General features: G+C 43.9%; 1 protein-coding gene across 9 annotated transcripts in view; it reads right to left on the reverse strand.

Annotated features, from left to right (window-relative positions):
* Otoa (otoancorin) overlaps nt 1–21,710 on the reverse strand; it is a 134,251-nt gene that overhangs the window by 76,305 nt on the left and 36,236 nt on the right. For all 9 annotated transcript variants that reach the window (XR_013426997.1, XM_078024220.1, XM_078024221.1 and 6 more), the window contains 8 exons: nt 21,154–21,212; nt 20,098–20,215; nt 18,089–18,162; nt 14,660–14,795; nt 12,756–12,946; nt 9,907–10,000; nt 6,884–7,013; nt 2,472–2,659 (listed from right to left, as the gene is read on the reverse strand). Coding sequence is in view for 8 of the 9 variants with exons in the window: in XM_078024220.1 (XP_077880346.1) it covers nt 2,472–2,659; nt 6,884–7,013; nt 9,907–10,000; nt 12,756–12,946; nt 14,660–14,795; nt 18,089–18,162; nt 20,098–20,215; nt 21,154–21,212 (990 nt within the window). In the remaining variant the exon portion in view is untranslated. The remainder of the gene's footprint in view (nt 1–2,471; nt 2,660–6,883; nt 7,014–9,906; nt 10,001–12,755; nt 12,947–14,659; nt 14,796–18,088; nt 18,163–20,097; nt 20,216–21,153; nt 21,213–21,710) is intronic.

Here is a 21,710-nt window from a genome sequence, read left to right on the forward strand (position 1 = left end):
AAGACACCTCAGAGCGCTATCGAGCCCTTTCCACTGAGTGAGGCTAGCGAGAGCAAAGGCCGTCTATGAGGAACAAGCCCTTGCTAGAGACTCTGAATGTTCTAGTGCCTTGATATTAGAATTCCCAGCTCCCAGACTGTGAAAAATAAACTTCTGGTTTTTGTAAGTTATCCTGTATATTTTCTTATAGCAGCCTGAGCAAACTAAGATGGTATATTTTAAATACACATAGGGTCTCTTTTTTGCAGGGGGTGGGTATCAGGCACTCGACCACTGAATCACATCCCCAGCCCTAGTCTGTATTTTTATTTTAGAAACCGGGTCTCACTGAGTTGCTTAGCATCTTGCTTTTTGCTGAGGCTGGTTTTGAACTTGTGATCCTCCTGCTCTCAGCCTCCCAAACCTCTGGGATTACAGGCTTATACCACCTTGACCGGCCTAGGGTCTCTTTAATATATAAATCTCTTACAAATCATGACCACATTTTTGTTTTCTTTTTTTAAAAAAAAAAAAGACATTAACAGGAGATTCACAGAAGAAGAAAACATATGAGAAGAAGTTTATTCTCTGTCATGAAAGAAAAAATGCTCATTTAAAATAATTAAAGAAGGCCATGTTGCCCCATTATGTTGACAAGGAATGTAAAGAACGGTGGTCTCTGACATTGTGAAGACATGAGGCAAAAGATGCCCTTGTTTGTTGTTAACTGAGAATATAAATTAGTACATAATTTTGAAAGGGTAATTTGACTATGTGGATCAAAAGCTTTTTAGATACTTAACACTTTTTCGCCAAGAAATTCATCCTCTGGGAATTTAGCCCAAAAGAAATATGAGATAAGTACCCAAAGACATTACAAAGAAGCACCTTAAGGCTTTAAAAATATAATATAGGGGCTGAGGATATAGCTCAGTTGGTAGGGTGCTTGCCTTGCATGCACAGGGCCCTGGATTTGATTCAATTAAAATATATATATATATATATATATATATAAAATCTTAAAGACTAACAATTAGATAAATAAAAAAGGCTGGCCATAAAATGAAATATTGTATAGCTATATAAAATACTGATACAGATTTATATATCTAATATGGTAAAGTAAGCACTCTAGAACTGTTGAATGTTGAAAGTTATTGAACAGTGTGTATGATGCCATTTTTATAACATTATATGTGAATAAAGTCAGTTCTCTGCATCTGCATGTTTTGCAATCTGTAGGTTCAACAAATCATGAATCAAAAATACAGGATGCAGAAGCAGGATGCAGTGGTGCACACCTGTAATCCCAGCAATGAGAAGCTGAGGCAGGAGGAGTGCAAGCTCTAGGCCAGCCCCAGCAACTTAGTGAGACCCTATCTTTAAAAAAACAAAAAATTAAAAAGGGACTTAGTGTGTATCTCAGTGGTAAAGCATCCCTGGGTTCAATGCTCAGTACCAGGAAAAAAAACTTCAAAAAAAAAGTGCATCTGGGGTTGGGGACGTGGCTCAGTTGTAGGGCACTTGCCTAACTTGCACGATGCCCTGGGTTCAATCCCTGGCACTGCAAAAAAAAAATTATATCTATATTGAACATGTACAGACTTATTTTCTTGTCATTATTCCCTAAACAATATAGTATAACAACTATTTATATTGTATTGGGAATTGTAGTTTATATATAAAAACTGTGCTATTTTATATAAAGAAGTTGATCATCCATGGATTGGTATTTGTGGGGGTCCTGGAATCAGTACCCCTTGGATACTAAAGAAACATGGGTATGAAATCTACAACTCTATTTTATATGCATGCACAAATCTGAGAAGCTTCAGATGAATATACCCAAATATCACCCTTGTTTATCCTGGGGTAAAGATTATGACTGATTTTCTGTTTAAATATTTTCTGACTTTTCTGCCATAAACTCAGATTTCTTGTTTAAAAAGAATTGTAAATATAATTTAAGTGATGTGATGTTTTTAACCCCATGAGAGTAACTAAATATTCATAACTATCCCAGCAGCTAACCTGAGCTACTCAAAGGGAACTTTTTAAAGATGGCCAACTACTTCCTGCTCTCTTTTCTTACTCCTTCCTGCTGTTCTCAGGTGAGTCTGGAACAGATGCTGAGAAAACCTGCTGCAGGCAGCAGTTGGGGCTCTCCCAGTGGAGGAAGAAAAGGCAGAATCCCTGGAAAGAGCTTTGGTCAGAACACACACAGAACTTAATTTACTGAACAGCCACAAGATGCCAAGAGGCATTTCAGTCCATTCTCTGTCGATGCCCTAAGAGGGAAGAACTAGAAGTTTCCCCTTTTCTCAAATAAGGAGATCACAACTGCCTCACTGAGCAGAGGCAGTGAAATTCCAACAAGATCATGTAGGTGCAAATTCCCCCAAGGAGGGAGTCTAGGTGTAGAAATGCAGCAAGGCCAGAATTGGGTGGTGACTGTCCTTCCACTTGAGCCTCCTCCCTGTGGGGCAGTTTACCTGAATCGCCTTCTCCTTCAGCGTCAACAGCTGAGGCTGGCTGAAACCCCTGACAGCCCCCAGCAGCTCCACGCTCCTGATGAAAGTGTCTTCTTCCATGCAGAGGAGGTCCTCGGGGGCCCAGCAGGCGTTGGCCTCGGCCAACTTAAAGATGTCATCAGAGGAGGGAGCTGTGACTCCTTGGCAACCTGAAGAATGGGGAGATGCAGGGAAGGATGGGGTGGGGAAGAGAAATTCAGGAAATGCTAGTCAGCTTCCCTACTGAATAAGAGTCTTCACCAGTTCCATTCTTTCCCAAGAGGCAGGAGAGTGGGGAGGCTGAGCTGGGGCCCAGAGCCCAGCTGAAATCCCACTTCTGCCATTTTTTGATAACTATCTGGAAGCCAAATCTTGGAGATGCCAGCATCCTGCACATCCACATGGGGAAAGAAACAGCTTTACAATGTCACAACTGGACTGCAAACCCCTGGAGGGCAATAGGAGCTGGTAAACAGATCTGATTTCAGGTTCAGATCCAAAGCCATTTAACCCCTCTGTGCTTCCATTTCCTTGTCTATAAAATGGGAATAAAATCACTTTGTAAGATGATTAAGAAAACTGTGAGCGTTACTATATAGAAAGCACTTAGAAGCATACAGAAGGTGTTTAGTAAATGTTAGACATTATTATCATTTATGTCACCTACCTGACCCCCTACATATTTGAGTTTGCAACCCAGCATTAAGGGTTCCATGGTAATTAAAAAGGAGACTTTTATCCAAATGAGAGGGTGATTTTCTATCCATAAAAATCATAGTGGGAGCTGTGGCCTTCTGATCCCAGGAAGGAAGAGAAATGGACCCATTGCATTTTCCTCAGCAACAGGAGAAACCCATCCATTTTAGTCCTTGAATAGTTGAGGTTTGCATAGACAAACTAGTTACCTACTAATGCACAAATGAGATATTGTCCTTCCTGGCTTCAGTATGCCCAGACTGGGAGGAAGTGCAAGGCCCTTTAAGAGCAGTCCTGGATCTTTTTGTTTTAGCAGCCAACCTCTACTCATGCTGACTACTCACCAGCACTACCAGAGGCCAAAGTATTTCCCAAGCTCTGTAGTCACTCCCTTCTCACTGCATTTTTCAATATGAACTCTCTGGACTCCAATCAAGAGGCCAAACTAGACCAGATCAATGGTGTCATTTGTGATCCTTAACATCTTTATTACAACATACTTTTAGGGGACTAAAGACCCACCTCTCCTGAATTCCCAGGATTAATGACAGCACAGAATTAGAGAAAAACAGAAGGGTTGAATGGTACAGCAGGGACTTGGTCTTATCACAGCTGTGTGTCTAGGGCTTAGAATAGAGCCTAGCACATAGTAGATGCTCAGCCAGTATTTGGAGGATGAATGAACACAGACATAAATTAACTCAAATTAAGCAAAGTAGTAATCCTGCTAATTTATTGATCACTAAAATCACAGCAGCAATCAATACCAAGAATCAACTAAGAAAACTCTGTCTATGTACTGGTAGCAGCTTCCTCCCCAGGTATGGAAAGACTTGCTTCCCACAGACCACAGTAAGAGTCATGTGATATATGACTCAAAGATGGCCAGCTCTGAGGGCAGCAGAAGGTAGCAGTCAGCACCACCAGCTCTGGACACAAGTCCAAGAGTCGCCACTTACTAACTCTGTGACTTTGACAAAGTTCCTTAATGTCTCTGAACCCCAGTTTCCCTCCTCAAGAGAATGGGAGAATCGTGGTGCCCACCTCACAGAATAGAAATGAGTACAAGACAATGCATACGAGAAGATAACCTACGGTGGATACAAATCAGATTGGGATCTTTCTTTGCTTGATACCCAGGATTCCTCTACCTGGAGCAAAAGCCAAAGTCCTTAGGGTTTCCTTCCTCAGGCCCTATCTGCCTGGCCTGTTCTTCCAATGACATGGGCTTCTCACTTCCCATCCCTTTCCCACTCCCATTGTATTCTCTCTGTCTGGAAAACTTATAGAAAATAGAAGGCAGTAAAACACCATGTCCTCGAATGCCCCTTTCTAATCTCCAAAACCTAGCCAAGTTACAGGAACAATGAGAGCAAGCCTGAGCAGGAATGTCTTGAAGGACACTGTCTGTCTCTAATGCACACTGGGAACCAGGGAAAGTCAGCATTATCTGTAGAAAGCTGATGTCTTGCATGTACAACAGGACAGTTGCTCCTTGAGATGCTGGTCATGCAGGCAGACTAAGCAAGCTAATAATGCTGGTGATGTCACTGCTCCTGCAGCCTGACATATAAAGTCTCTCTCAGGAATGACTTGTGGGGAACTGGGGGTTCTACGGAACTTGTCCAGCCAGCTGCTACTAGACAAAATGCCTTGAGGCAGAGGAAGCACCTTGGCAAAGAGGTGAGGGGAGCAGGTGCTACCTGTTCAGCCTGTCAACACTGGACCTTTCCCATAAGCATTTCTCAGTGAAGCCTTATGCCTCATACACCATCTCTGGGTGTTTCCTTTGGTCTCTAGGCAACCGGGCTGTGGGCATGACAATCAATGTGGTCTACTCCCACATCCCCCTGGGTCTTCATTCAAACATCACCGTCTCCATCTGACCTTCCTTAATGGTTCTCTTCCACATTTTGATCTCTCACTGACATGGGTCCCCAGCCACCAAGCCATGCAGCCAGCCCACTGGTCCCTGCTGAGAAGTAGCAAGGGAGTAGCCAAGCAGCAGAGTGGCAGCTGGGTTGGTCTGAAGCCCAGGCAGGAAGCAGGGCTGCCATGAGGAGCCTGCCATGGTGGCCTGAGGGGCAGTGGTCTAGTGCTGAGGTGAGCCAGGGCAAGCTGACCCGTCACCCTGCAGCAACCCAGCCTGCACACAGTGGGGATGCCCGCTGCAGAGGGGCACTGCAGAGCTGCAGCTCCAGACACCCCACTGAGCATGCGCAACTCCAACTTCCGCTTCCTGAAGCAGGGAGAAAATGGAAGGCAAACCTGAATGGGATTCAGGGCTAACCAATAGCGTTACTTTTCCAAACCCTAATTACCATAAGTTTGGACCAATAGCATTAGTACTTTTCCAAACCATAATTAGCCTAAGATTGGATCAGTGACCCAGGTGCTACTTAAACCCCTAGATTAGCATACTTGGTCAGAGAAAAGCCACTATTGGGTCCCCTCTTACACCACAAGAGTTCTGTTCTCTTTTTCAAAAAATCCTACTCCCATGCTCATTCATCGTGGTCCATGGGTTTCATTCTTGGAATTCACAAGACAAGAACCCAGGAGGAAGAAATCCACAGAGAGCTGCTGGGTCTACTGCATCACTGGAGGGAACGGCCCACCATTAAGAGCAGTGGCACTTCTTGACTGCAGAGGCCGGCACCTTAGGCAGACCCCACCCACCAACAAAAGTGGGGAGTCTCAGGCACATGCCTGTAATCCCAGCAGCTCAGGAGGCTGAGGCAGGAGGATCACGAGTTCAAAACCACCCTCAGCTACAGTGAGGTGATTAGCAACTCAGTGAGACCCTGTCCCTAAATAAAATACAAAAACAGGGCTGGGGATGTGGCTCAGTGGTCAAGTGCCCCTGAATTCAATCCCCAGTACCCACCCACCCTCCAAAAATACTCCACTTTCAGTACTGGACATTCTCAGACCTTTCCCTACTTTACCTTCCTTCTTGGTACTTATCACCAAACAACATTCTACATATTTTACTTATGTATGGAATTAATTGTCTGGCTATGCCCCATTTGAAAATAAGCTTTGTGAGGACAGGGAATTTTTCTCTTCATCACATAATCAGCTTTCAATAAATATTTGTTGGATGAAAGCAAGCAAGGACTGACTGTGAACTATGATTACCACAATTATTACTGGGTTTGACTGATTTTGTCTCTTCGTGCCTAGCACAAGTCTGCATTTAGCAGGTGCACAGTATGGATAATAAAAATGTCTAATATTTTTGAGCCTTTCCTATATGCCAGATTTAAACCTGTTAATCTTCACAATAATCCAATGAGGTTCAGGGTTTTCTTTACCCTTACTTTAAGAGAGAATGAAAACTGAGGCACAGAGAGGTCAAAGAGTTTACCCAAAGTCGCAGAGCCGGTAAATGACAGGCTCAGGATTCAAATCTGGCCCAACTGCCCCCATCACTGCAGTATTTGGCTGCTAAACCATATTGGTCTTTTAAGCTAATCCTATTGAAATGTGTCTTACACACATCCACCCATTATACCTACTAGGTTTGGTAAGGAGTGTGGAACATGTTTTCAAATCACTTTACTAAGGTGTGGTTCTTTGGCCTGTGGATTTTTGCCTTCTAGTACTTTCCAAATATTTAATCCAGTCTTCTGGACAAGGAGGTCTTTAAATGTCAGGGACCCTGGCACAGGATCAGATACCCCAGAAGCACTCACCAGGGGTGGGGTCCAAACTGGGGCTCTCGTCACTGCTGTTCCGAACAGATTCAAAGACAGCCCAGAGGAATTCTTTAGGGAGCAGAGTCCCCGCCATCTTGAAAGCTGTTTGTTGAAGGATATCAGGAAACTGTGTGTGTTAAAAAGAACAAATAGTTAAAGCACATTACACATATCTAAGTCAGAGCTTAAACTACAATGCTGCCTAATGCCTCAGGTTATTTATCTGTTTGTTTTTCTCTTTAGGGCAGCTTCTCATAACAATTTAATCTCTAGCCCAACCAACATGGTTCATATAACAATCTAGCCCAATTAACATGGTCCAACTAACAATCCTAAAAAAAGATACCCAACCTCCACATTAACCAACATCACTTTTCATCTATCAGATTGTCAAAAATAAAATAAAGTGATAATACTTAATGCTGGCCAAGATGTAGGAGACGTGCACTCCTGTTTTTCTGTGGGACTGTTACAAGGTGCCTCATTATCAGAGCAATCTGATAATGTCTACAAAAAAAACGTGGGTGCTCCTCCTCTTTTTTCAGGCTAATATTAAAACTTTATGTTTTTCATAAAAAGGAGGTACAGAAGGGCTGCCTCTGGGTTCTGGGTGGAGATTAGCAGTGAGGGAGCTTGGTGCCCATGAACAAGGTATCATTTCCCATCTAGAACAATATCAGACTTTGTCCATTCTTGGGAGCCCTATCTATGAGCCCAAAGAACTCATCAGCTCTTATACCATCACATGCCACTGTGTCCCAGCTCTCCCACAGAGAAAGCAACTTGGTTTGTGTAGTTACGCTTTCTATCCAAATCTTCAGAATAAGAGTTGGAAGTTAAGTCAGCTATGGGTAAGAATCACCTGGGAATTCTACAGATATCCAGGCTTCACCTTCAGAGATTTGAGTCACTTGGTCTGGAGTGGGGACCATGGATCAGTTCATTTTAGAGTGTCCCCAGGTGATTCTAGTGGGCAACTGCTGAAAGAGACTGTCCAGCAACATACAATGACCTTTCAGTTGACGATGGACCACGCATTCGACCACAGTCCCATAGGTTCACAATGGAGCTAAAACTTTTCTGGTGTCTGGTAATGTCATAGCCATCCTATCACATCACCCACGTGTTTGTGGTAATGCTGGTATCAACGAACCTACTGTGAAGCCAGTCATACAAAAGTACAGCAAGTGCCACTGAACAACATTTTCAGTCAATGCAGGCCACAGGATCACATCACTTAGTGACTTTAGTTTGTGTAAGTACATTCTATGAAGTTTGCACAACGGTGAAATCATCCAATGATGCATTCCTCATAACTTACCCCCATCATTAAGCAATGGATGACTGTGGTTAGCTGTTAAAGATGCAAAGAGTCTAGCAGGGAACAAACCGGCAGACTGGTATTTTCCATTTTGTGTTGTTAAAAGGGAGCCTGTGTGTGTGCGTGGGTGGCATTTTTCTGAAAGGATGCACAAGAAACTGCAAAGAGCGGCTGCTCTGAGTAGAAAAGCTGGGAGTAGAAATCTGGGGTGAGAGGAAGACTTGCTTTTCATCCTATAGCCTCTGGAACACTTGGGATTTTTAACCAGAAGCATGTACTACTTGTTTTATTAAACATTTCCAGCATCAAAATATATATATACACAGAATAATACAACAAAACACCCATGTACCCCATGTACCTACAATTCAACTTAAGAAATAAGACATCACAGATACAATTGATGGGTCCCTCCCCAGCCTTCAGTCTCTCTCCTTCCCCAGAAGTAACTGTGACTCTGAATTTGGCATTAACCATTCTCAGGCACACTTTTAAACTTACCTTATACATAGACTTGTTCTGCAAGTGCTTAAAATTAATTTAGCTAGTATTTATTCATGTCCTTGGTATCCTACCATACACATTCTTTTGCAACTCAGGCTTTCGTAACTCTACGCTGTTTTTGAGATCTCACCATGTTGATTCAGGATGATTTCTATTTCATAAGTTGATTTTTTTAAAAGACAAGATAAAGTATATAATATTTATGCACCTACTGTTTATGTTTGGACACCTGGACGGTGATTTTGCTATGACCAGACGTTAGAGGATGAGCTGTGTGTGCGTGACCCTGGCGATGTGCTGTGCTCAAGCCCTGCGAAGCACGCTCATGTGCAGACTGCGTGTGCAGGTACAGGTCTGAGTGTGTGGGTGTGCTTTGTGGTAGGTCTGACTGTAACCAGGCAAACATTTACTCCTTCCCCACCCTCCATCTCCACAGGAGACTACTTCCTGCCCCTCCAGGTGGGGCTTGGTCACATGAATCGCCTTGGTGGTTGGAATGTGGCAGAAGAAGCATGCCAATGTCCAGCCTGGGCCTTAAGAATGATTGTACTTTTCCACTCTTTTATCTGGAATGTCAGACCTGTACCATGAGGAGAGGGCCCCAAAGACAGGGTTCCACAGAGGGCTGCCCCAGGGACCACAGACCAAATGCTATTGTTGCAAGCCATAAGGCTTTGCATGCAGCAAAAGGTGACTGATTTGTTTTGCACATATCTTGGCCTAAACTGTCTAAATCTTGGATAGTTACTTTAGTGACTTCCCTAGTAGAGTGCTGGGCTCAGTGATCTGGTTTTGGATTAATGGTGTTCACGTATGTGATTGCACACCCTGGACACCATGCACATGTGCATATGGCACTGGAAGGAACAAGACCTTGAATGTGCATGCGCATGAGATGACAGATAACATGACCATAGCAGGTCCTTCAGAGATTTGAGTCATGCATACATTTGCCTGAAGGGCCACAGGAAGGACCAGAGTCATTCAGCTGCCACCTCACTCCCTTTCCCTGAACTCTGGGCATCTCAGAATGAAACTGGAAACATCTAACCTCTTTGTAGCAAAAAAAAAAAAAAAAAAAGAACCTTCCCCAACCACAGATGGTGCAAACCCAGTGGGGTATGACAACCACACTTTCTCTCCCCTTCAAACTCCTTCGACCTTCTTAAATTCTTCAGATGGGGCAGAGAGGTACCTTTCTGGCAATAGGGCGTAATTCATCTCCTGAGAAAAGTACTAGAAAAGGTCCCAAGTCCTTTGTCGTCTCAGCCGTCCAGTTCTGAGGAAGCCTAAGAAGAGATGATAAGCAGCAAAATGAAACACCATGTTGCGATGGACATCCGTCATGGACATCCTTGTACCCAGCAACCTTTACTTTCAAGAACAGACCCGTCCTTAATGCCCAGAGAGGCTGTCAATCACACGATCCCACTTCACTGACCAAATAAATAAATAAATAAAGGGCATGTGACACAGACTGACCAATCATCCCTTGAAATTTTGAAGGACCTACCAGAGTGGCTCTCTCTTTTCTGGAATCACTCCTAGTAAAGAGGATACTGGAGCCAATCACCAAATAGAGAAAATAAGGGCCATACCAAGGAAGGCCAAGCTGAGGAATGGGAGGAACAGATTCCAATCCAGTCGTGCCTGAAGTCCACCCCTAGACTTTCTCATTACATTCTATTTCTGAACTCAACAAATTCCCACTTTTTTTAGTTTGAATTGAATCATTGAGTTTCTGTCATTTATATCACCATGTGTCCTTCCTCCCCCTTCTCAAAGAAGAGTAATGATATTGTTGTTCTTTTCGTATTATTGTAACCACCTCTTTTGTTCTTATGGTGCTAGAGATTGAACCCAGTGCTTTTTGCATGCTAGAAAAGTGCTCTACCACTGAGCTATAACCACAGGTCACGAAAGAGTTTTCTCTTACAGTAAGAAAATAATTTCTTTTGAATTTGACAGGATAACTGAACAGACCCAGAATCTACTATTGTTCTCAAAGAGGCGAAAATGTCTACCATGAAGTGTGCTACATTATATCTAAGGAGATCTACCCAATTAGCAGTGAGGGTCCCTCTAGCATCAAGGCTAAACACCCCTTAATGAGTCCCCACCCCTATTTCTTTGATAAAAATATCCCACTAGGGGCTGGGGATACAGCTCAGTTGGTAGAGTGCTTGCCTCGCATGCACAAGGCCCTGGGTTCAAACCCCAGCACCACAGAAAAAAATAAAAATATTATCCCATTAGACCATTAGACCATGAAAGCAAGACCTGCACCTGTCCTAACAGCAGCTATTCCCTTAGTCCTGGTAGTAAAACAGTGGTCCCAGCACTTGCGTGCTCCGCACTACTGGAAGTTCTTTAACTATATTAACTCACTTCATCATCACAACCACCATACAGGGACTATAACTATCCCCATTCGACAAATGTGAAAATTAAACTGCAGAAAGATGAGGTTTTCCCAGGCCACATGAACAGTATATGGTAGAAGCAAAATTTTAACAAATATTCTGGCTCCTGAGTCCTTGGTGTTAAACTCTACATAACAGTACAATACCCACGACACAATCACTCAAAAGAGCATTCGTCATCTCAGCATTGACTGACAGCTGCATCCCACTCAAATGTCTGACCTCCCTCAGAAACTCTCTACGGGAAAGCAGAGCTCTGTTTTCCTCCAGGGAGTTCTCACACACCTGGAGGTAATGGTAATTATTATTATTACAAAAACAACAATAATGTGGAGAAATAGGAACTCTCTTTCATCTCTTTCATTGAATGCAAAATGGTATAGCCACTTTGAAAGATAGTTTGATGGTTTCCTACAAAATTAACAATATGATCCAGCAATTATACACTTTAGTATTTACCCAAAGGAGCTGAAAACTTGTTTACACACACACACACACACACACACACACACACACACACACCACAATCTGCACATGAATGTTTATAGCAGCTTTATTTACAATGGCCAATATTCAGAAGCAGCCAAGATGCCCTTCAGTAGTCAAATGGATAAATAAACTGTGGCGCATCCAGACAATGGAAAATAATTCAGTGCTAAAAAGAAACGAGCTGCCAGGCCATGAAAAGACATGGAGGAGTCTTAACTGCATGTTATTAAGTGAAAGAAGCCAATCTGGATAGGCCATATGATTCAACTATATGACGTTCTGGAAAAGCCATCCGTGATGACCAGGGAGGAGGGGAAGGAAGGAATGAGTAGGTGGAACAGAGGATTTTCAGGACAATGAAAACACTCTGTATGACACTATCATGTCATTATATATTAGTCCAAAACCAGGGAATGCCCAACCCCAAGAATGAGCCCTAATGTATCTGTGGATATTGGTGTTAGTGACAACATTGTGATGTCTATGAGAATTCTTCAACTGTAATAAATGTGCCGCTCCAAATGGAGATATTAACAATGGGGAAGCTACAGGACTGTATAAGTGATGTATAAGAAATCTCTATACCTTCCTCTCAATTTTGCTGTAAACCTAAAACTACTCTTTAAAATATGTCTTTAAAGCCACCTATAATCCTGGTGGCTTGGGAGGCTGAGGCAGGAGGATCACATTCAAAACTTGCCTCAGTAACTTAGCAAGGCCCTAAGCAACTCAGTGAGACCCTGTCTCTAAATAAAAATATTTTTTTAAAGGGCTGGGGGTGTGGCTTAATGGTTGAGCATCCCCAGATTCAATCCTCAGTACCCCCCCAAAAAAAATAGTCTTTAAAATCATGATACCAACATTTTGTATTTTCAAGGGCCATCTTTTCAAAACTGTCCCTTCCACATGCCAAGCTGAGTCACTTTCACCCATGCAAGCCTGCAGGGTGGATACAATTGTTCCCACTTCATAGGGACCCCAAAGCCAAAAGAAGAAAGGTCACACTTCCAAAACTATCCTAATAGCACATCTGACCTCATCCTAACTAGAACCTATCTCCTTTGAGAGGCAACACTGGTGTCCCTTCACCCAGAACAACTTCCCCCCAAAGCCCAGCCCCTGCCCCTCTCACCCGCACTGTTCCAGCAGCCTGAGCCTCACCGCGGCCTTCTGCTCAGGGCTGAGGTCTGGGCAGTCTCTGAGGCCCTGCAGAGCCGCAGCCCAGGCCCCAGGGGAGATGCCTCTTTCAATGATGGTCGCTGGCAAATGACACAGCAGATTCCCCACGATGTCCACGGTGTACTCATCAGCAATGGAATCATCCTGAAAGCAATCCAGCAGGGCTCAAGGTCATGATCCCTGAAAAACACTCCCAGTTCCAAACCTCTTCAAGATTCCAGGATGAATCACCCACCCTGCTATGGACCTCCAACGATGGAGCAGGACCTGATTTCCCCCCAGGGAGGCAGCCTCAGAAGTCTGAGAAACCCCAGCCTGGTGCCTCCTGAGCACTCAGCAAATGAGAGCTGTGGTCATTGTTACTGCTCAGTCCAACAACCATTATAATAATAGTATATAACAAGAAAATCAGCACTCCAAAGCTTGTAGGGCACTTGAATGCTTTCCAAGCTCCTCCTCAAAATGATAAAAATAGCTAACATTTATTACGCATTTACTATGTGCTAGGCACTGTTCTAAACATCTACAAATTTTAATCCATTTCACTTTCATAATAACTATAAGAGAAAAGCACTAACATAGCCCATATTTTAAACATAAAGGAACTGTCAGTTTGGGTCTTAGGCCCTGTGCATTCAATAGTTCAGAGCCCACAATTCACAATAGCCAAGCTATGAAACTAAGCTACATGCCCTTGACAGACAAATGGATAAAGAAAATGTGGTACATATATACAATGGAGTACTATTGAGCCATAAAGAACAATGATATTATGGTATTTGCCTGGTAAATGGATGGAATTGTAGACTATCATGCTAAGTGAAATAAGCCAATCCCAAAAAGTCAAAGGTCCAATGTTTTCACTATTATGCAGAAGCTAATCCAAAATAAGGAAGAATAAAAAAATAGAAGATAAGGGGAATGAAGGGAAAGGAGAAAGGATGAGGTAGAGAAATTTAAAATTTCATATATATATATATATATATATATATATATATATATATATATGAATATACCACAGTGAACCTCACCATCATGTACATCCACAAGACTATAATTTTTTTAAAAAACTAAGTAAACAGCAGAAAGATTAGTAAAGGGAAGGGAACAGGGGAGGGAGGACAGGAGGGAAATAGAAAGTACTGGGGACTGAATCAGAACAAATTATATTCCATACTTTTATAAATATGTCAAAATGAATCTTAATGTGGGCTGGGGATGTGGCTCAAGCAGTAGTGCGCTCGCCTGGCATGCGTGCGGCCCGGGTTCGATCCTCAGCACCACATACAAAGATGTTGTGTCCCCCGAAAACTAAAAAATAAATATTAAAATATTCTCTCTCTCTCTCTCTCTCTTGCTCTCGCTCTCAAAAAAAATGAATCTTAATGTTATGTATAACTAAAAAGAATCAATAAAAATTCTAAAATAAAAAAATGCAGTGCCCATTTCATACCCTTCCATTTCATTCCCTTCAGAAAGCCCTGAGAGATGTGCTGTTATACCCACCTTACAGATGAGGAAACCAAGGTTCAGGGAGGGGAAGTGATGTGCCTAAAACCCATAGCTGGCAGAGGCATGTCTAGAACCCAAACTCTGTAGACTCTGCTTTTTCCAGTCCTCCAGTGCGGCCTCCCTTCATTCAGGCCCTGGGACAGGTGTCTCCAGAACCATTCACCAAGATTGTTCCAACCAGCACCTCTGTTCTCCCAGAGTCACCTCTGGGACCCACAATCAGACTTCCAGCCATCACAGGAGGCTCAAGATCCCAGCCAGATCCCCACGGGGTCTTCCCAAGATGACCACATACACCCAGAGAAGAGGGACAGCCGTGAAGTGTGACCCAGAAAGGTTCCTCACCAGGCACTGTTGTACTTTCCTGAGGACCAAATCCCTTTTGTGGGAATCTGAAACCAGGGAGTCCAGTCGACTCTTGCCCAGGCTGATCAGAAAGGGCGCACACCGGGAGGCTGGGATAGAAGCCAGGAAGCGGGCCCTGGAGAGAGATGGGGACAACCAGAGGAGGAAAACAGTGGCTGTCCTGCATTTGCTCTTGAAATTGGTGTCCACGTGCCCCATAGCTCATCACGGGGATGCTCTTTAATGTCTGTCTTTCCCAGTGATGCTATGGCTCCCTGGGGCAGGTAGCTCCTACCCATCATGCACCTCTTCTACGGCGGGGGGGGGGGGGGGGGCAAAGCTCCCATCATGCTCTTCTTCTAGGGGCGGGGAAACTGAATTCCCATCATGCTCCTTTTCTGGGGTGAGCGGAGACAGAGTTCCCATCATTCTCTTCTTTGAGGGGCAGGGAAACAGAATTCCTCTTCAAGGAGTGGGGAAACAGAATTCCCATCATGCTCCTCTTCTGAGGGATGGAGGGAAGAGAGTTCCCATCATGCTCTTCTTCTAGGGGTGGGAAAACAGACCTCTAATCATGCACCTCTTCTAGTGGAGGGTGGGGCACACTTCCCATCATGCTTCTCTTCTACGGGTGGGGAAACAGACTTCCCATCATGCCTCTCTTCTAGGGATGGGAAACAGACTTCCCATCATGCCTCTCTTCTAGGGGTGGGAAACAGACTTCCCATCGTGCCTCTCTTCTATTCCCCATCAACACTGATCAGAGAACGGATTCTCCATAAATATTTATTGAATGAAAGACTGGCTGAGAGGAAATGAAGAGAAAGGAAAAAGTAAGAGACAAAGAAGGGATAGAACATAATAGAAAGTAAGGAATACAGACAAGAGAGAATGGAAAGAGAGAAATGGCCCCCATCCTATCATCTCCTCCCTGAGCTCTTGACCATAGATCAGGGGAAAATCTCAGTTATTAGAATGATTGATAGCTCACCAAAGTTCAATCACACTCAGTAAAATACTTTTCCTTAATATAACATTTCTCTCATTAAAGAAAAATTAAAAATTTCCCTGTAACCAGGGAATGATGAAAAAAAAAGACCCAACATCTTCCTCCTCCTCTGGGCCGCCCCAGGATCTGTTTCCCTTTATTCCCAACCTGTCATTGCTCCATTCTTAATATTATTCCAATCTGTTCTTGTCTTTCCACCCCCAGTCCTCTTTATTTCTTCATTCATTCATTCAGCAGTTTCTACAGAGCATTCTGCATGCCAGGCTCTATCACTGGTCACCAGATAGAGCAATGAACTTCATGATGCTTCGTTCTAGGTGAAGGCAGAAACACAGGAACCAAACAGGTTTAATAGAAAGAAAACAGGTTATTTCAGCTAGTGATTAAATATAAGAAGAAAATGTGGTGGCTCTATAATATAGAGAACAATGCTGGGGAGGCAGAGGAGCCCCTGCTGGAGCCGGGATGTGGAGATGTAGGGGAGTCAGCTACGTGCAGATCTGCATGACTGAAATAACCTTCTACTGCCTTCCTCCTGCCACTCAGGCCCGTGGTCCACCCTGGGTGATGGTGATGATCTTTTTGAAGCATAAATCTGGTGGCTGCTCCCAGAATACAAATGAAACACATAAGGGGTCATACAAAGTCCTCCATTTTCTGACGCCCCTTGCTTCTCTACCTTCTCTCTCCACCTGCCCTGCAGCTATGCACCATGTGTTCCTTGGAGTGCTTGCTAGTCTCACCCGCACTGGACAGGACATCCCTGTGCCCGTGTCTGGAGTGTCTGTCTGAAACTTTCTCACCCAGCTGACTCCCATCCAAGTTCAGCTTGCGACTGTCCAGCACCTGCTTGAACCAAGGACTGTGGTCAACTGAACTGCAGAGCTAATGCTATGTCAGCTTCTGTTTATTGCTTGCTTGCTGACTGGAAAATTCCAGTCCTGCCTAGAGCCCACAGGTCCCACTTATCAATGTTTTAACTTCTGTGATTGGCTAGTTTACATGATGATAAGCAAGTCACTGAGTTATGGTTTTTGTGCTTATATTCTCTTCAGATGAATCAGGAAGCTGCTGTCCTCCCACAGAGCCTGAGTCTCTGGGGTGGGTGTCAGTCCCTGGCCAGGTAAATAAAGCTCTCTTTTGATTTGAAATTCCGACTTTGAGTCCTTTCTGAGGTGTCTCCCCATAATACTAACAACACCTGGCTTTTGGGGAAACTATCCCTTTCATTCTAAGTCCTTGTGATTCACTCCCAGTTCAAGGGACCATTAAGTCAACTAGTTCAAGCCTGGTTGACTTAAGGAGAACAATTGTCCCTAATAAGTCCAATGAGAGTCAAACCCAAGACTTTTATTGAGAATGGTGGGAATAGAAAGTTGTTCTCTTTTTCCCAACAATGATGCCAGGAAAATGTAACTTTGAACCTTCCAGGGGCTGCAGAAGAGAAAGAACTTGCCTGACATTTCAGTTAACAGAGGAAAACTGAACCAAGAGACAGATGACATCGTTGAGCCTCTAGATTCAGCCATGCCTGAAGTCCATCTCTATAATTTTCAGTTGCCTGAACTAAAAATTCCCTGTTATTGCCTGAGTCAATTTGAGTTAGGTTCTGTCAATTTCGACCAAATATCAACTTAATATTATAATTGATTTCATATTTGTGTACTGACCCCATAAGATTTTAAGCTCTTAGAGAATATTTAGCTATCACTGAGAACCCGCACACAGTAAGTACCCAGTGTTAGGGGGTTTTTTTGGGGGGAGGGGGGAGGTACTGGGGATCAAACTCAGGGTCACTCAATTACTGAGCCACATCCCCAGCCCTTTTTGTATTTTTGTTTAGAGACAGGGTCTCACAGAGTTGCTTAGCACCTCACTTTTGCTGAGGCTGGCTTTGAACTTGCGATCCTCCTGCCTCAGACTCCCGAGCTGCTGGGATGACAGGCGTGAGCCACCACACCCCGCAAACACTCAGTATTTTTTTTGAATGAATGAGTACAACAACAGCAGAAGAAAGCAGAGGGAAATAACAAAGGAGAAGAGGAGAGAAACGGTATCCAGACCATGTTTGAAAAGCAGGAAGCCCCCACTGCTTATAAACCTAATTCCCCTGGGGCCTGGACATAGCTGTCAGGCCAGCCCAGATGAGGCCTGCTTCACTGGTATTTATTCAGGCTTAAGATGCTTTCTCTTTGGTTTTTAAATAAAAGAAAAAGCATAAGCGTCTGTCTAACATATCTGTGTGGGGCTCAGAGTTTAATTCCTGCTTCTCCAGGGCTTAGCTGTGAAAGACACTCTCCTTGCTCCCTCGGTTTCCTCAAGAAAACTCAGGGGGAAAGAGTCACTTGGGCCCAGGTGATTCCCCTACACATACCCATCTTACTGCTGAGCCAGAAAGAGTAGGAGCTGTGGTCACTTACGGGAGTGCAGCCAACAGGAAAGGCGGCATGGATGGCCTCGAAACTTCCCAGTACTTCCACGCCAAACAATTAACCTGAAAGATCAGTGGTTCAGGAATTTAATCCAATAATAATAAGAGCAAACACAGATGGCCCAGTCTGTGTGCTGGACACCATTCTAAGTGCTGTATCCACATCCACTTAGGTAATGGAGGACCCTACAATGCAGACACCACTATTGTGCCCATGTTATGGATGAGGAAACTACGGTGAACACAAACCCTTAAGTGTGAGAACACACTCCTCACGGTTCTTGGTATAATTGCAAAGTGAGCTATGACCTTAAGGTCCTTCGGTAGGGAGTTGGCTAAATACATTATGGTATGTTCAGACAATAGAATTCTATTATATGTATTATAATGTTTAACATACGTACACATATTATATGACTTCTACGCATGTATGTTCACAAACATATATGTACACATACCTATAGAATAGTATGGATAATATATGCTCATTCATTTTTCATATTACAAACAAATATGCTTAATACACTTTAAAAAAAACTCTCAGAATCAATGTGCAAGTTTTTTTCCCTGTACCTACCTGTGGTTGCTCACCTCAGGCTATTGACATGTTGGACCATGTACCTCTTGATTGTGGGGGTTGTGCCCTGCGGGGTGTTCAGCAGGATCCTTGGCCTCCACGCCCTACATGCCAGGAGAATCCCACCTCCCCAGCTGTGATGGCCAAAAGTGCCTCCAAATATGGCCACAGGGCCTTGGGGGCAGAATAGCACCCTATCCTGAACCACTCCTCTCAGACAAATTAGGAGAATTTTACTTCCTCTGTATTGTTTGGATTTCATAAAATAATTTTCAACAAAAATGTAAACAATAGGGGCCAAGTTTCTAATTAACCAGCATTTGAAGGTCCTGGGAGCTGGGATAAGAAGCATCTCATTGGGCAACTGCTGCGACATGCTGGGTCTTCCTGACATCTCCACCCATTTCCTCATGGCTTCCCTGTCTGAGCAGGACTTTCAGTATGGTTTGATGGTTCTCACCAAGGAACTCATTAGAAAGGCAGATTCTCAGGCTTCACCCAAGACCTGCGATATAGTTAACTCTAGCAGTGACTCCCAATCCTTTGTGTGTATGTGTGTGGAGCTGTACATGGAACCCAGGGCCTTGCATGCGAGGCACATGCTCCACTAATGAGCCACACCCCAGCGCCTCATCTGGATTTTAACAAACCTTCGAGGCAATGCGGATACAAGCTCCTACTGATCCAAGCTCCCGTTTGAGAGCCACTGGTGGAATAAAGACTCTAAGGGCATGCCAGGGCTTCATTAAAACTTTGCATATTCCTCTAATGATCTCAGAGGATTATGCGCCAAGCTTCATGCTTCCCAATTCTGTAGGGAGAGAATGCACTGTTTGGAAATTTTTAATTTGGATATAAAACCCAAGGCCAAAGTTGAGAAGATGCTTTATGTATTCACCGGCTGTCTCTCCTGGGACTCTCTGCAGCCAACAGTTTACACTCAAAGCCTACACTCTGTCCCCAAGGCCAGTTGCTACTAACTTAGCTACTGTGAAAAGTCAGTTACTGCCGTTAGTCTCCCCAAGGGGTTACAGAGTCTCCGTGACCTTTTAGAAAATGAAAAAGAAAATACTCAGAGCATTATTTCCCTTTTATAGATCTCTTTGGAAGACAAGAATGTTAGACGAGGGATTGCCTCTGGTCCCAGGAGACCATGACCATGAACATGCAAAAGCATCTACCTTCCAAACACATTTTAAGGTTCACATTTGAGTATGGACTAACCAACTGGAAACTTTGGGTTATTATTTGGAGTTTTTAAAAAGGAAATTGGAGAAAACCTGGCTCAATATCTGGCACCAAGTCATTGTTTGCACCTGGATAATTTTGGCATTAACATCTTTAGATGCCACCATCAACCTGTGCCCAGTGATTGGGGGATGGAGAGATAATTAGAAGCAGAACCAATCTTCAGCAGTTACCTGATCCAGTGAAAGCAGGGAAAGGTTGTTCTCAAAATACCGGAAATGGGCCAGGAAGGAGTCTGCGCTCAGGTGATCAATGTGTGAACAGGTCATGCCTTTGATCAGCTGTCCAACACTAGAAACAAAACAGGGACACAGAGAAGAAGGAGCAAGAGAAGGCAGGTTCCAATAAATGTTGGCAAGGATGTGGGGAGAAAGGTGTGACATTGCTGGTGGGACTGCAAATTGGTGCAACCATTCAGGAAAGTAGTATCAATAGTTCTCAGAAAACTTGGAATGGAACCACCATTTGACCCAGCTATCCCACTCCTCACTTGATACCAGAGGACTTAAAATCAGCCTACTTCACTGACATAGCCACATCAATGTTTATAGCAGCTCAATTCATAATAGCTAAGCTATGGAACCAGCATAGGTGCCCTTCAACAGATGAATGAATTTTTTAAAATGTGGTATATATGCACAATGGAATATTACTCAGCCTTAAAGAAGAATTAAATTATGGCATTTGCCAGTAAATGGATGGAACTGGAGAATATCATGCTAAGTGAAATAAGCCAATCCCAAGAAAACAAAGGCTGAATGTTCTCTCTGATATGTGGATGTTAACTCACATCAAGGGAGGGTAGAGAGAAGAAGAATAGAAATCCATCGGATTAGACATAGGGAAAGAAAGGGAAGGGAGGGGAGAGGAAACAGTTATGTCCTATTAATTCTAGGACATAGAATTTGGAAATTCTATGGACATAGAATTAATAGGACATAACTTTCCTAGCCTTGTATTTGAATACTGCACCAGAGTAACTTCGCATCATGTTTAACCACAAGATTGGGATCCCAGTTAGAATACGTTTTACTCCACGTATGTATAATATGCCAAAATACATTCCACTGTCATATATAATTTAAAAGGACAAAAAAAAAAAAAAGAAAGGCAGGTTCCATGTGACCCAAGCTACAGACGTCACTGTCCAACCCTCCTTCCTGGGAAAGTCAGCTCCTCAGCCGGAAGCTCCCAGGGGCTCCCAGCCCTGGGCTGAGCTGCGTCCCTACCTCAGGAGCTCCTCAGGCCTTCCCGTTGTCCTTGACAGGAGCTCGTACAGGAACAAGGCCTGAGGGAAGAGAGATGGACATCACTGACGGAGCCCAGCACTGCGAGGCCCTGTAGGGAGGGCACACTGACTCATCGCACAGATGGGCAAAGGAGGCCCAACGGGTTGCTAACCCAGGACCATACAACTGCTAAGTGGCCAAGCAGGGGTTTGAAAGGGTGTCAGAGTAATCCAGAGCCTGAGCTTTAAAGGGTGAATCAGGAGCAGGGCTGGAGAATGACTTCCTGTGCAGAGGGAGGCCCCAGACCTGTGGAGGGCTCTCTGTGGCCTCTTTGGCATGCCCACCTACTAGTCCTGAGCACAGGGTATCCCAGAACCAAAGCAAATGAATAGACCAGCACCGGCTAGAAAGAGCCATCAATAAAGAACTGCAGGCGGCACACACTTGCCTGAAACCCTCCCAGATGAGCACTCCAGGAGAGCAACACTGAGCAGGCAGGGGAGACATTTGTTTTAAGGAATGTAATTTTACAGAATACCTAACTCGCAGACAGGATC

This window comes from Ictidomys tridecemlineatus, chromosome 10 (assembly GCF_052094955.1).
Source record: "Ictidomys tridecemlineatus isolate mIctTri1 chromosome 10, mIctTri1.hap1, whole genome shotgun sequence".
In the NCBI taxonomy this organism is placed as follows: Eukaryota; Metazoa; Chordata; class Mammalia; order Rodentia; family Sciuridae; genus Ictidomys; species Ictidomys tridecemlineatus.